The 15,907-nt window shown below is 40.4% G+C and overlaps 2 protein-coding genes across 2 annotated transcripts in view; one reads left to right on the top strand and one right to left on the bottom strand.

Annotated features, from left to right (window-relative positions):
• Positions 1-3: 3 nt before the first annotated feature.
• On the top strand, positions 4-12,868 carry LOC117294470 (DNA-directed RNA polymerase II subunit RPB2). The gene is made up of 22 exons (XM_033776892.1): positions 4-142; positions 1,054-1,277; positions 1,413-1,525; positions 1,954-2,114; positions 2,289-2,506; positions 2,641-2,805; positions 2,974-3,170; positions 3,441-3,624; positions 4,086-4,208; positions 4,343-4,486; positions 4,632-4,771; positions 5,556-5,822; positions 6,097-6,295; positions 6,644-6,909; positions 7,284-7,375; positions 8,763-8,884; positions 9,411-9,539; positions 9,745-9,834; positions 10,015-10,236; positions 10,828-10,988; positions 11,112-11,307; positions 11,771-12,868. Exons 1-22 carry the CDS (start codon positions 124-126, stop codon positions 11,873-11,875), a joined length of 3,537 nt encoding a protein of 1,178 aa, XP_033632783.1. The 5' UTR covers positions 4-123; the 3' UTR covers positions 11,876-12,868.
• A 238-nt stretch (positions 12,869-13,106) lies between these two features.
• LOC117294344 (cilia- and flagella-associated protein 46-like) overlaps positions 13,107-15,907 on the bottom strand; it is a 51,886-nt gene continuing 49,085 nt past the window's right edge. The window contains exons 62-64 of the mRNA XM_033776709.1: positions 15,467-15,548; positions 14,966-15,102; positions 13,107-14,478 (exon numbers count right to left, since the gene is read on the bottom strand). Of these exons, the coding sequence (XP_033632600.1) occupies positions 14,048-14,478; positions 14,966-15,102; positions 15,467-15,548 (650 nt within the window). The 3' untranslated portion in view covers positions 13,107-14,047. The remainder of the gene's footprint in view (positions 14,479-14,965; positions 15,103-15,466; positions 15,549-15,907) is intronic.

Here is a 15,907-nt window from a genome sequence, read left to right as displayed (position 1 = left end):
TTTTGATCGCAATTCTAGTGTGAGTTGCCAATAAAGTGTACCGGAAAATCTTTCAACATCTGCTTAATTAGATAGTTTTCTGTTCTGAAACTTTGGGAAAATATAAATAAAGACTTATTCATCATGTATGATCCAGATGAAGGTAAATAATAGTTTATTACGCATGATAAATGAGTTGAAATAAAAATGTTTACGTATGTGATTAACTGTGTGCTCGCAGTTTGGTGATAGATGCGGAGTCTGCTTGCATTGGGATAGCACAACGTCATCAGTAACACTATTTTTGTTGTTCTTGAAATATTGCGGTTTTGTGACTTTGTTGTTGTTACAACTGTACAAAGGAAAGGAAACTTAAGCTGGTGTTATGTATTTTGATTTTACTTGCCTTATCGAAATATGAATAAGTACTTTTTACAGTCTCTACTAAACTAAAGTCTAACTTCCATCAATTGAATTCAATCACCATACAGTCCATAGTCAATAAAATAAAAAACAATAGTAAAATACTAAATATTATAATACTAATAGCGCCATCTTCTGTCCTGAATTGTAGTGTTCCTTTTTTACTTTGTTATGACAAAAGAGATGTAGATTATCATTGACAATAATAAATATGATTGTTAATTATTTTGGACACTCTCTCTCGCATCGCGGCTCAGCTCATCATGCTCAGTAACTGTCAGTAGAGCATATTGTGATGCTCAAAGCAAACTAGTAAACCTGCTTTCATCTGAACGTTGGGAAAAGTTGAGCGCCAAATTGCAGAAGTCCTTTTCAATCAATTCAAAAGTTTCCCATAGACTTTTTAGAAATACTTTCAAATGGTAGGGCCATTTTCTTAAGGAAAATATAAAATGGCCTGTGTAAAGTAATTTTCGGAAAAGTTTCCGTATGGCGCCACCCTTTTTTCATTCGATATGAAAACATCTAGTATTTAATTTACCTCGATGAGATATCCCTTTCTGTAAATATGAGTGAAAAAGTGGTGGCGCCTTACGGAAAGTTATCCTAATTTTCAATCAAAAACTTGAATTGTGGCTGTTGTTATTCCAGAGGTGTACGAAGAAGATGACTCGGATGAGGTTACCCAAGACAGATGGCAAGAGGCCTGCTGGATTGTCATCAGCTCTTACTTTGACGAGAAGGGTCTCGTGCGCCAGCAGCTTGACTCGTTTGATGAGTTCATACAGATGTCCGTGCAGCGGATTGTCGAGGACGCGCCAGCTGTGGACCTACAAGCTGAGGCTCAACACACAACGACGGAAGCAGAAATTCCTGTAAGACTTTCAGTTTTTATATAATTTGGGGTTGAACAATGACAAAAATCTTGTCTTTTCCATTCTTGCTCTACTTAGAGTACCTTGTTGGTAGATACGTCGTTAAATAAGACTTCGATATTATTATTATTATAGACACGGTATGTGCTGAAGTTTGAGCAAATCTACCTGTCCAAGCCGACACATTGGGAGAAAGATGGTTCCCCAAGTCCCATGATGCCAAATGAAGCCAGACTACGAAATCTCACGTAAGTATATCTTGTCGTCTTTTTGTTTGGAAGTTTTTTTTCTTCAAATAGCGGCAGTACAAAAAGTTAGTTACAGCAATTCAGTACAAGATCAACCTCCTGACATTTAAAGCACTTCATGGTTCAGCCCCACCCTTCCTACGGAGCATGCTTCAGCACTGGTATGTCTGGCCAGTTCTGAGGTCATCGGCAGCATGCTGTTTGTCCCTGAAATCGCCGTGTCACTTCTTGTGATAGGGCCTTTTCAAACATTGCTCCCCGCCGCTAGAACTCTCTATCTGAGTATCATTATCTTAGAGACACACATGGCATTTCATTTTTTTAAAGGTGCACTTTTGCCTTCTTTTTAACTCTTCACGTTAAACAAAATCAAACTGCATGTGAAATTTGGTACAATTGGTTGAGACGTTCTACAATCTCCCATATAGGTACTCAGCACCGCTGTATGTAGACATCATGAAGACAGTGATCCAAGATGGTGAAGAGACTTCAGAGACGCAGCATCTCAAGACATTCATTGGCAGGATTCCGATTATGCTCCGCTCAACATACTGCTTGCTTAGTGGCCTGACAGATCGTGATTTGACGGGTGAGTTGTAGAGAAGATAGAAGGTTCTATGTGCTGCAACACAATAACCCCAAATGATTGAGGACTGTTTGTCAACCATTCTGGCAAATGTTAACAAATGAAAGGAGGGCAACTGTGCACCACACCAATTGCTCTCAATTTTGACATCCAGTTAAATTTGTTTGTTGTCAACAGAGTTGAATGAATGTCCACTGGACCCTGGTGGTTACTTCATCATCAATGGCTCCGAGAAGGTCCTGATTGCGCAAGAGAAGATGGCCACCAACTCTGTCTATGTGTTCTGCAAAAAAGACTCCAAGTACGCGTTCACTGCTGAGTGTCGGTCGTGTTTGGAGAATTCGTCCCGTCCTACCAGTACCATATGGGTACATCTCATGGCCAAGGGTGGGCAGGTGAGGTTTCCCTTTTTTTGTGTGAATTGCCCCGCCAAATCAGTCAAGTTTAGCAGAAATAATGACAAATAATGTTAGCCTTCTACTTTAACAGATGTCATAGAAATGATTAATCGTTGAACATCTCCTTTCAGGGTTCAAGAAAGAGTGCCATCGGACAGCGTATTGCAGCCATCCTTCCGTACATTCGTCTGGAGATTCCCATCATGATCGTCTTCAGAGCTTTGGGGTTTGTCGCTGATCGTGACATCTTGGAGCACATTGTCTATGACTTTGACGATCCAGAGATGATGGAGATGGTAAGTTTCGTAAAGCTTGATATTCAACTTGCCCTTTGGGAACTTGCTTTTAACAGTCTTGACCGGTATAAGCATGGCTTGATGTGGCCGAGTGGTTAGGTGAAGTCACCACTACACCATGGCCACTTTTCTTTCTTCCTCATGGACAATTTGTTTGATACTTTTCAGGTTAAACCTTCCCTTGATGAAGCTTTTGTTGTCCAAGAGCAGAGCGTAGCGCTGAACTTCATTGGAGCTCGTGGTGCAAAACCAGGTGTTACCAAGGAGCGGAGAATCAAATATGCCCGGGAGATCTTACAGAAAGAAATGTTGCCTCACGTAGGAGTCAGTGACTTCTGTGAAACCAAGAAGGCCTACTTCTTAGGGTAAGGTTATTATTTTAGTGTTTGTTGAGTACAATTTGTAAGTAATTGAGTAAGAAATATCAAAGCAATGATAAAGAAGTAAAGGTTTGGTGCTCCAGATTTTTTGCGACATCTCAAAAACGCGACTGGCTTGTGAATGAAAATTTTCTCTTGCCAGTTTTATTATACACCTAAACATTACATAGGATTGAAACAGTGCCTTTATAATGTTTGTGATGGGGCAAATGTATTTGACACAAACTAAACAGCTATTTTTGTTTTTGGTTTTAGGTACTGTGTGCACAGACTCCTTCTTGCAGCCCTTGGTCGTAGAGAAGTCGACGATCGTGATCACTACGGTAACAAAAGACTGGACCTGGCCGGCCCCCTCCTTGCATTCCTCTTCAGAAACCTCTTCAAGAATCTTCTGAAGGAAGTCCGGATGTACTCTCAGAAGTTTATCGACAAGGGCAAGGTGAGATAAAGAAGAGGAATCGAAAATATGAGACGGGTCTCCTTTGAGGCAGCCTTGCTATGAGACGGGTCTCCTTTGAGCCAGCCTTGCTACCATAGGCAGCACACAGTATCAATACCTCTCACTGCTCAGGAGTTCTTGTAAAAGTAATTCCGGGACAGGTAGTCAGATCATAACTCAAATTTGTGTTTGATTTCCATCAGACTATATTTCTATAACAGACATAGTTTTACCTGCCAAAGGGCATACAATTCTCTGATGCACTAAAGACATGCTAATGCACCCTGCTGAGCGCTCTGTGGTTTGACTAGCTAATTACATGTAGTATAAACAAACTTGCGCTTTGGGATATTGGAGGATTTAAGCCACACACCAAACTGAGTTTTTTTCCGGCTGGTCTTTATAAATTCTAATAGTTTGGACAAAATTCAATAGTTTCTTGTTTTGTTTCTACCATGCAGGATTTTAGCGTAGAGTTGGCCATTAAGACACGCATCATAACAGATGGTCTCAAGTACTCCCTAGCTACTGGTAATTGGGGTGACCAGAAGAAGGCTCATGCTGCCAGGGCTGGTGTCTCTCAGGTAGGTCGTGCAAAATAAAACATCTGTCTGAAACTGTTTCTGTTTGTTCAAGTGTCTTGAGTCATTGTTGGATAGATGCGCTATATAAGACTCAATTTTATTATTAATAAAGTTACTTATAATGGTCTTCACAGGTGCTAAACAGACTGACGTTTGTGTCAACGCTGTCCCATCTCCGTAGACTCAACTCACCCGTCGGCAGAGACGGCAAGCTGGCCAGACCCCGTCAGTTACACAACACACTCTGGGGTATGATATGCCCCGCTGAGACGCCAGAGGTGAGAAATTCTTTCTTGAGAATTATGTAAGTACTGCCTAAGCAGCTCTATGAAATAAGGGCATGGGCTGTAGCCCTCGTGGGTTGTATGACCCAGTTGTATCTTGTTTTTAATGTACCGCTGTATTTACTTGGGTTGTGTCTAGGGTCATGCTGTGGGTCTTGTCAAGAACCTGGCCCTGATGGCGTACATCTCTGTGGGCTCCCAGCCTAGCCCCATCTTGGAGTTTCTTGAAGAGTGGAGCATGGAGAATCTGGAGGAGATTGCACCTTCTGCTATTAACGAGTAAGTTTTTGTATATTGATGTTTATGTTGAGATGAGTTGACTAAGATGAATACAGTGTGTGAGCCAGCATTGCCCCTTTGAATTTTGTTAAGGAGGTCCAGTTGGCTCAGTGGTTTCTTTCCCTGCCTTTTACCTTCTGTGGACCCTGGTTTGAATCCCACCTTAGACCAGCGCCTTGCATGTGGATTTGGTTTTCAGTCTTTACCTGATTGTCTGGGTTTTCCCCCGTTAGGGTTTTCCCCACATGGTGTTTTTCCTCATCTAAAGCTGACGATTCTTCTTGTTTCTTTATCATCCTGTTATTGGTGCTAATGATGCTGTTGGATGTGTAAATGAGTAAATAAGTGGCCCAAAATAAGAGCTAATGGTCTGACATTTGGACCCTAGCAGACGAAGTCTTTCTCGAAGATAATGAACAATGAAATCTCTTGATAATGCATCTTTTGTCAACATCGCCTTTTATTTCACTCTTAATTGTCAATTGTTAATATTTATCTGCTCATATTTGTTTTGCTTTTATCTATATGACTTGTCAACATTTGGATTTGCCCCGGGCGACACAACGCACACTAATAAAAACAGCGCTTTTTATGATGTGAAGACCGATACGCATGCGGTTAGAGTTATTGATTTCATGTACAACCACAGGCCTGCTAAGATCATGACAATGGAACCTCTTTACGTAACAAGAATAAATAAAATAAACAATGATGTACCATTCCTTTGGATAGGCACTTCCTAAACCTCTTAGAACAATACCCTTGGTTCTATTCTACACCACAGAGCCACCAAGATCTTTGTTAACGGCTGTTGGGTGGGCATCCATCGTGACCCAGAGCAGCTGATGAACACCCTGAGGAAGCTTCGTCGCCAGATGGATATCATCGTCTCGGAGGTATCCATGGTCAGAGATATCCGGGAGAGAGAGATCCGAATTTACACGGACGCCGGTCGTATCTGTCGACCTCTCCTCATCGTGGAACATCAGAAGCTCCTCTTGAAGAAGAGACATATCGACATGTTGAAAGAACGAGAATACAACAACTACAGGTAATATTGGTTGGATTAGTCTTCACCTCAAGTCTTCACTGCAATCAGGGCTCGGAGATCCAAAAGACCTGCATCATTGCAGGCTTCGAAATAACCCACATCACCCACACGATTTCTTTGCTAAGCGTGGTGCCCACTTCAAAAGTTCCAATACTATTTTACATCACTCATGAGCTCTCATTACCAGAGGAAAATTGATGTACCCATTCAAGAGCAAAGCTTGTAGATCAAAATGTTGCAAACTATAATGCCCTCATTGTTTTTTTATTTACAGTTGGCAAGACCTTGTCGCCAGTGGTGTCGTTGAATATATTGACACCAATGAGGAAGAGACCATCATGCTGGCCATGACCCCGGATGACCTCATCGAGAAGGGATCAATGTACTGTTCGACCTACACCCATTGTGAGATCCACCCGTCCATGATTCTTGGTGTGTGTGCGTCCATTATTCCATTCCCCGATCATAACCAGGTGAGTGTCTTTATGTTTGTCTGTACATTCCAGATTGCATTCTTTATAACCGAATTACATTTTCACATCGAGTGTGATCACCCTAAACCCAAGCCTGAACATCTAACCTTGAATTACGCCAGAAACCAGCCGTATGTCAGGAGTGTGATCACCCTAAACCCTAGCCTGAACATCTAACCTTGAATTAAGCCAGAAACCATCCGTATGCCAGAAATATACCGTTGACCTTCAACCATTTAGCATGAAGATTCGCAGTCAAATCCTACAGATAAAACAAGACTAGGGTAAACAGAGGCCTTCGTGTAATTCCAGGCCTGTATTTATATGTTGTTCCTCCTCTCTCCTCAGTCTCCACGTAACACCTACCAATCCGCTATGGGGAAGCAAGCCATGGGCGTCTACATCACCAACTACCACGTCCGCATGGACACCCTGGCCCATGTGCTGTACTACCCTCAGAAGCCTTTGACTACCACACGTTCTATGGAGTACCTTAGATTCAGAGAGCTGCCAGCTGGGATCAACTCCATCGTGGCTATTGCGTCTTACACAGGCTACAACCAGGAGGATTCCGTCATCTTGAATTCCGGTGCTGTGGATAGAGGGTATTTCAGGTTAGTTTACCTCTTTGGTCTTGTCCCAAGTACACCCAATGAGATTTACTGCACTGTTTCTTATGATGCGAAAAGGGACCAGATTGTTTTCCTCCCAGCCTCATTGTGGATAGAGGGGGTTTTAGGTTGGTTTTCCCCTTTTGCTAACTATGGTCTGATCCCGATTACACCCGATGACATTTACTGTACTGTTTCTCATGACTCGAGGAGGGGACCAAATTGTTTTCCTCCCAACCTCATTGTGGATAGAGGATATCTTAGGTTGGTTTCCCACTTTCGCCAACTTTGTCTGATCCCAGTTTACCCAATGACTTAGCAAATTGGTCTGTATTATGTGTATAATAATAAAACATTTCCTGTCCGATATTTCTTAGATCTGTGTTCTACCGTTCATACAAGGATTCTGAGTCCAAGAAGATGGACCAAGATGAAGTCTTTGAGAAACCAACACGAGAAACATGCAAAGGTAAGACACTACAACCGCCTCTTCCCTCTAAACAACAACGCCTTCTTTATTGGTGAGAATTTTTAGTGAATGTCATTTGTAATGTCATTTGTGATACCTTTTGGTTTGAATCCAGGTTATGCATGTCATAACACGTGTGTCCTTGACCATAAGCCACTTGACCATAATTTATTTGTAAAAAGTTGGGAAGGTAGTGCATTTTGTTCGACCAACCAGGCTCCTAGTGAACGATACTCATACCTAGATCCTTTTGGACTGTGAAGGGGGTTACATTGTTTAAGCCCCAGGAACGATGCCCTTGGTGACAGTTATTTAAGGTCCACAGCCCAAAATCAATTAAGTGAAGCCCTCACCTTGAAGTGGCTGTTCATTCTTGTAATTCATATACAAATATATTGAAGGATTTTAAGTACAGGAACAAAGGAATTTTTCTACATAAATGCACTTGTAGTTGCTTTTTATCTTTGTGTGCAAAGCCAGATTGTACCACTCTTTTCATTCTTTACTTTTACTGTGTTTAGTACAGTGTTTCGTCTCCCCTTAGGTAGGGGTGAGGGTGTCATCTTTTAAAAAATGTGTGTCAATGTACACTACAGTGGTTGTAGTTGTTACATGCTTGTGTGTTTAGGTTATACGTTGTTTGTATTTTGATGTCATATTTATGGAAATTGATGGAATTTTTATGTGATTTTATTCTTTGTATTTTGATGTAATATTTTATGGAATTTTTAATGTAATTCGCACCTTTGAACAACTATTACTAATTTCTTTCGAATTTTGCATTTATCTTTGTTTTCTCTTGTAATCTGTTCTGTATTACTATACACAGTGCATTTACCTGTACATATATTTATTGGTTTTGCATTATAGAAATTGATGTTATTTGAAGAAAACAAACTGAATATATTGGTACTGTTTATAGAACTTTCAGGCACGATATACTTCCTACTTTAGTCTGATTTGTCGATTGCTTTTGGCTGTAGAAAAATCAGAAAAACGCAAAGTCTATTATTAAAGCCTACACCATGTATACATATGCCTGGTCATTGTCACTCCAAGTTGTACACGTACTCAATAAAATGTGCCAACATTTCCCCACATCTTTTCACACAGGTATTTGAGTAAACGGTTCTTAAACTTCAATGTTTTCTTAGACATTACATTTGTATTGTATTTCTATACCACAACTCTTCTGAGCTTAGGCTTATGTTTTAATTTTGGTTATCATAGGTATGTTATTGTTTGTATTGAGTGCCATGAGCACTCTGTTGGATTTGTGCGATTTATAAGTTTCATTATATTTATTTTATTATTATTATTATTATGATTATTATTATTAAGGACGAAATATCATGCCTGATCATTGTTTGATACTTTTTTCTTACAGGTATGCGTCCAGCCGTCTACGATAAGTTAGAGGAAGATGGGATTATCCCTCCTGGCTCTCGAGTGTCTGGAGATGATGTCCTGATCGGAAAAACAGTGACAGAACCAGAAGACGATGATGAGGTAGGTTGGGTACCAACCAACTTGGCAAATCCCAAGATGGTAGTCTCTGAACCTTATTATTAATTACTGAAACTTATATAGGTAACCAGCCAAAATGACGTATTTCAAGATTCAGTCCTTGCTGTTAATTTGCTTAAGAGCCCAGTTCCTTGGTTCGTGTTCATAAATTTAGGTGTAATTGTTGGCCTCGTCTGACACTTGTCTTGTCTGCTTCATTTGTCTCACGCCCGTGTTACCGTACCTTGTTTGTACCTTGTTTGTACCATGGTTGTATTCAAATATTTGTCTGTCCATAGGTCAGGTAATAAAAGCATCTCACTGAGCCTAATTGTTGTCATTAACTTGCTGCTTATTATTGATTCATTGTGTACTTAATATATACAATACCTCGTACTAATTTGTCACTTTTGTAATTTTGACATACTTATGCGTTGTTTTGTTGAATGACAGTATTGAAGTAAATGTTACTGAAAACGGTATCTTTTGATGCCAATATTCATCTGTTTTGTTTGATTGACACCCTCAGCTTGACGGAGGCAGTAGACGGTTCACAAAGCGTGACTGCAGCACCTTCATGCGACGGACCGAGACAGGGATCATAGACCAGGTGATGCTCAGCATCAACCAAGAGGGATACAAGTTCTGCAAGATCAAGGTACTCTTAGCCATGCCCCTTACTTTTTTTCAACATTGGTTGAAACATGCGCTTTAAACAATACGTCAGTAATACTGTATTACTGCGCAAAGAGACTCGTGCATTATGCTCCATATAAATGTCTTGTATTATTGATATATCTAGCCAATATTCATTTGTGAGTTTTTATTTGTTAATTGTTTGTTTGTTATTTGTTTGTGTCCAGGTGCGATCTGTACGTGTTCCTCAGATTGGAGATAAGTTTGCCAGTCGTCACGGTCAGAAAGGAACATGCGGAATGAAGTACAGACCAGAGGTAAGGCTGCTAAACAAAGCAGACAGTAAAAAAATCCGTTATGCCATTTTATGAGTTGGGCTGTTTTGCCATGGAAGGGCTGGGCAATTTCTTTGATAGCACAGGGTTCATTTTATGCGTTGCTTAGTATAGCAGATTAGAACCTTGATAGCAATTTGTCTTACCGATGTGTGTTTTCAGGACATGCCGTTCACCTGCGAGGGTATCACCCCAGATATCATCATCAACCCCCACGCTATCCCCAGTCGTATGACCGTTGGTCACTTGATCGAGTGCCTCCAGGGGAAGGTTTCCTCTAACAAGGGTGAGATTGGTGACGCTACACCGTTCAATGACTCAGTCAATGTGCAGAAGATCTCTAACCTGCTGCATGAGTACGGCTACCACCTGAGAGGGAATGAGGTGAGTTTTATTTAAACCTCTACTTAGAATTTGCAATGGTTGGTTTTTATTTAGATAGGAAATGTACATGTATGTTTGGTCTAGTATTAGATTTTTGCCTTTGTATGGTGGTCGGGGTTGGTGCAGTTATATTTTTCTTTCTCAGGTCATAGGATAAAAAACATCAATTGTCAAAGTTTGTAACTTATTCTGCCTCTAATGTCATTGGGTAAAAGAAATCATTTGCACAATTTTGTAACTTTCTTCCTTTTAATGTCAAAGCATAAATTACATCTCTTGCAAATTTGGTAACTTATTCTTCTTATGTTAAAGCATACATGTCATCATTTCTTAAATGTGGTGACTTATTCTGTCGCTGATGTCATAGGATAAATGACATTATTTTCAAATTTATTAGCATATTCTGCCCTCTGATTTGCTGGATAAATTACATCCTTTGTCAAATTTTGTAAATTAGTCTTCCTCAATTGTCAAAGGATAGTTAATGAGTGGAAAGTAGAATCTGTACTTCTCATCATTGCTGTGGGAGGTGTTCCCACAGACAACAAGACTCGACTTAAATCTGACACTTTTTGAATCGTTCTCTTGTAGGTGCTCTACTGTGGTTTTACTGGAAGGAAGATTGGAGTGCAGGTGTTCCTGGGGCCCACCTACTACCAGCGTCTTAAACATATGGTGGATGACAAGATTCACTCCAGGGCAAGGGGACCGGTGCAGATTCTTAACAGACAGCCCATGGAGGGCAGATCTCGGTAAAGAAATGCCCCCTCTATTTATGTTTTGACCGCGCGCCTTATCAATTAATAAACAAAGTACAAATGAATACATTAAAATAAAATGGGATAACAAAATTTCAATGCTTACTTTCATTTCAGTGATGGTGGTCTTCGTTTTGGCGAGATGGAACGTGATTGTCAGATCTCCCACGGCTCGGCGCAATTCTTGAGAGAGCGTCTTTTTGAGGTGTCCGATCCCTACCGAGTCCATGTGTGCAACCTGTGTGGCTTGATTGCCATCGCTAACTTGAGGAATAACACATTCGAGTGTAGAGGCTGTAAGAACAAGACACAGGTGAGCAACAGATAATTCCCCCACCCCGTCTTTGCTCTAAAAGGTCCTGTGAAATATATATATATTTGTTTTCTTCAGTTTGAATACTTGGGTGGTCCAATTGGTGTAGTGGCGCCTTTCCTGTTGTGGCTTGTTTAGTCCCTACCTGATTGTGTGGGGTTTTTCCCTGGAATAATTCTCTGGTAGTTCACCTTCAACTGAAACTTGCTTGTTTTCTGTACAAGGGTTCTTGTGGTTAAGTTCCATAACAAAGATTTATTAACGAATAAATGGTGTCCTTTTAAGAACAAAGTTATTCTGTGTAATTTTCTTTTGGGAATGTTTACTCTTATGCGCCCTCAAACAGGCTGGTCCTGGAGAGAGCGAAATATCAATTCAATCAATTATTGGTATTGTCACTATAAATATAATAAAAAACAAAATCTTACGATGTATTTTCTGTGTTTTCTTTGATTTCAAACAGATTTCCCAGATCCGTCTGCCGTACGCCTGTAAGCTTCTCTTCCAGGAGTTGATGTCCATGAGCATTGCCCCAAGAATGATGGTCATGCCCGAAGGAAAAGCCTAAAGAAACACCCTGAAGGAAAAGCCTGAAGGAAAAGACTAAAGGAAAGACATGAAGGAAAATCCTGCAGGGAGAGACTAAATGAAAAGCCTGAAGAAAAGGTCTTCAAGAAAGGCCTTAAAGAAGCCATTTTCCCATGGATTTTCCCAGTGGAATGCACAGAAACTCAAGGAACTTTATTAGATAACATGTCAATCGAGAACAAGATGAAATGTGCCTTTTAAATGGACACTTTATGTCGTGCAGAAATGATACCATCATCGGGTGACAACTTTGGAAGAGACACTTGGAAATTGTTGCAGCTAAAAACAATGAACAATTGTTCTGCCCCATTATTTCATGTACAAAATGAGCACAGTAGCATGGAATGCGTCTGTTGCTAGACGCTGTAAGATGTTGAAGAACATTAAAGACAGATATAATATCATGAGGAGCATGATCGACATAAATAGAGAAGCTACAGCACAGTGATATTGCGAGTTGGAAAAGATTGCTTGGCAGCTTATTAAACTAGAGCCGAGTTCCATCTTCACAAAAACATTTTTACTCAAGTCGTTTAAAACTGTTTCGATATAATATATCTTTCACGCAAAGAAGTAGCAGTCACAGTTGATGTTATTGCTCAAACCAAGTATACTTTTATTCAGGATAATAAATTTATATAAAACAAAAGTTGGAAAAGTCTGTTATTGGAGGCACAATCTGGAATCAGTATCAAAACTTAAGGACGGAATGATAAGATTTCTGGACAGTTTGGACGGAAAGTTTATTGCTTAAAACTCAAATATAACTGTTTCAACACTTATTCACACTGGAATTGTTTGGTCCAAAAGATGACCCCATATACGACAACTGCATTTAAGTTTTCATTAGAATGTTCCCCTAAAGTACTTCTCAAAACCATTGACTAACATTATAAGCTCTGTTAAACTGAACTGTAAATAAATTTTGAATTTTTTGTAATAAAGTATGAGCTTGAAATGTGAACAAACTTGATTTTTTCTGACTGTTTGCCATCTATCTAGTTTAAGGTTGAGACGTTATTGAAAATGTTGGTTAGAGTATAGACGATGTGACCTCTGACGTCGCACGCAAACCATAACATGATTCGCGCGCATACCGCCGGGCAAAACCTTTGTGTTTTGGCAGCCAGCTAGAAAGTGTATGCAATCTTACCATGACAGACTACGTGTCTGTTTGCCCGGCGAAACATGACGTATACAGTGTTATTTCAACAGAGGGTGGTTTAAGTGTAAACATAGGTCACATCGTCTATACACAACACGAAAACTGGCTTTGTTGTTGTTAAATCCACCAATAACGGGTGGCCAGGGCCAAGTGGATAAGAGCACTGGACTCAAGCTCTGGTGTTTCTGCTCAGCAGAGTGTTGGTTTGAGTTCTGGTCTGGACACCCTTGTTCTAAAGCAAGACACTTATTTAAAACCATTATTGCTTCATCTTTAAGGTCCTGCTTGTTGTGTAATGCGCTTAAAAGAACCCAGTACACTTATCCTTAAGAGAAAAGGTTTGCCCTGGTGTTTTCTGGTATGGTTGGCTGCCAAAGCACTTTGTAAACCATTACAAGAAGCTCCTTATATTGAAAACATAACTTTTTTCACCTTTTTCATTAATTATGTCATGCTGTCCTGTCATGGACATTTTTTAAATCGTTGAGGATGACATTGACTTAATTTGCATAAAAAAGGAAAAAAGACAACCATTTTCCCATGTATTTGTGTACAAAATGTTGGCGCTGCTAGTGTCGTAGCAATGGTGGTTCGGTCGGCAATCTATACTTGGTGCTTTATTCTTTATTCATTTACTAGAGTTAGCCACAAAAGTAGCTTAGCACAACAAAAGTATGCTTACCAGAATAAGATTACCAGCCAAAGTACCTTGTCACATGTTAATTTTGTGATGTATCCGTTTACATTTTAGCTGCTAAGCAAAACAAATATTTTCTATGAACTTGGGCCATGGTGATACATTTTAATGGCTTTTAAGAGTTTAAAATCAAGTGATATTACAAATTTTTCTGTGCCAATTATCAACACAAAAATCTCAATTTAAACTACAAATAGAATTATTATCAAACACAACCAATAATCATTATTTCGAATCAGTTATCAAATCAATATAATCTGACAAAAAAATTATCAATAGAATTATCAACACTAAACCTGCGTTACTAACAGGTTGGGCAACCCATAACACACAAAATTAAACCAATGCCTACTGATCAATTCCAAGTCATCCCCGCCGCCCAACCGCTCTTTGCTCGTCAGCCGGGTCACTGACCCTTGACCTTTGACCGGCGACTCTGCCACCTTCTCGTCCTTCTTCCCTCTGACCTTGGGGCTCTTCCCATCTTCACTTTTGCCCTTTGCACTCTTGCCCCCTTCGTCACCTTTGACCTTGAGGTTCTTGGCTTTGTCGCCTTTCCCTTCGCCACTGCTGGCCTTCTGAGAGGCGACGCTGGTCTTTCCATCAATTCGGTCGTCCGCCTCCCCTTCACCGCCCTCTACCTCCTCCCCTTCCATTCCCCAAGTCGGGATGAACATCCGACGGACTGTCTGTCCAGTTGTTCGTCCAGTTTCAAGAAGAGCTTGGATGCAAATGTAAAAAACAAATAGTGCATTGACTTCATTCTCTCCAAAACTATCAAAGCTAGCAGTTGACTGGTTAGAGCAGCCTAACATGTACACGTAACCATCCTATACCCTCTTATAGGTTCACCCATATTGTCCGACCCAATTCCCTCTTCCAGGCAGCCACATTCATCCCATTTCTCCCCTCCTGCGACCCTGTGACCTTATCTTCATCAGCCCTCCTAGAGTAGTATCACTCTTCTACTTTCCACCATTCAACCATCTTGTCCCCCCCTTCCTGAAAGCGACATTAATCCTAACTCTCCCTCATGGGGCCCATCATTAGTGACCCTGTCTATCCTGCCCCCCCCCCCCAGGCATATCACTCTCGTAGGTTCCACCATTCACCCATCTATCACCAACCCCCCGCCCCCCTGTCCGACGCACCACCATGATCTAAACCCTCCCTACACTTTACTGTTACATGCCACATAATGATCATACCTTTCATGAGTGTTTGAAACTTGTTTGCATTCTGCTGCAATGTACAATGCCACTGATTAGCCAACACACAACCAGCTCCACTCAGACTCAGCAACATCGCTGTCTCCACAGACTTCTCCAATGATAACTCATTGAAACTGCAAAACAAAATCACAAAGATTAACGACGATAAAGAATAAAGAACAATACAATTTTTTTATCACTAAACCAATGTACCTAAGAGCAATGTAAAATCTGTGATTTTAAAGTCCGACGGAAGAGGCAAAAAACAACATGTACTTTGGGTTGGACTCGAACCACAAGCTTTCAACTATATCTGCCTCTCTTAATATTTATGCATGATGTCATAATTCTTACCCAAAATGAGGCTATGGGCGCACATTCCCCATCACTTGCAGTGGCTGCGCCCATCACCTCGTTTTGAGTTAGCATTGTGACGTACCTCATGCATAAATATTAAGAGAGGCGTATTGACACCACAGCCCCTCCCTATCACCTTACCTTTTCTGGGTATCGATCTTGGATTGCCGCATGAAACTCCGATTGGTCTGAACCAAGTCCAACAAGATCACTAGGAGGCACTCTGTATGGAGAGATTAAACAGAAAGTACGATCAGCCATTTGCATGTTAGATTTTAAATATTGCCTGGTACAATAAAGTGCTTGATCAAATGGCCGCAAGGTTTACCCTCCTTCCCTTTGCATAGAGCCATGTTTCAAGTAAAGGTTCTTGTGATATCTCCCATAACAGACAGAAACCATTTATTTCATACTGACTCAACATTAAGATACATACATTGTAGAAAAGCAAATAGTTAATCAATACATGTAATTTGTAATACTGCAAATTAATGTACATGTACATGAGTCAATATGTAAGAAAAAGTGAAGCAAACAAGGTACTGTTCCGATATGAAATTGTCTAGTATGTTTATATAGTAT

Source organism: Asterias rubens, chromosome 9 (genome assembly GCF_902459465.1).
Source record: "Asterias rubens chromosome 9, eAstRub1.3, whole genome shotgun sequence".
Classification (NCBI taxonomy): Eukaryota; Metazoa; Echinodermata; class Asteroidea; order Forcipulatida; family Asteriidae; genus Asterias; species Asterias rubens.
The sequence above is the reverse complement of the archived record's forward strand: the minus strand, read 5'-3'. Positions and strand labels throughout refer to the sequence as shown.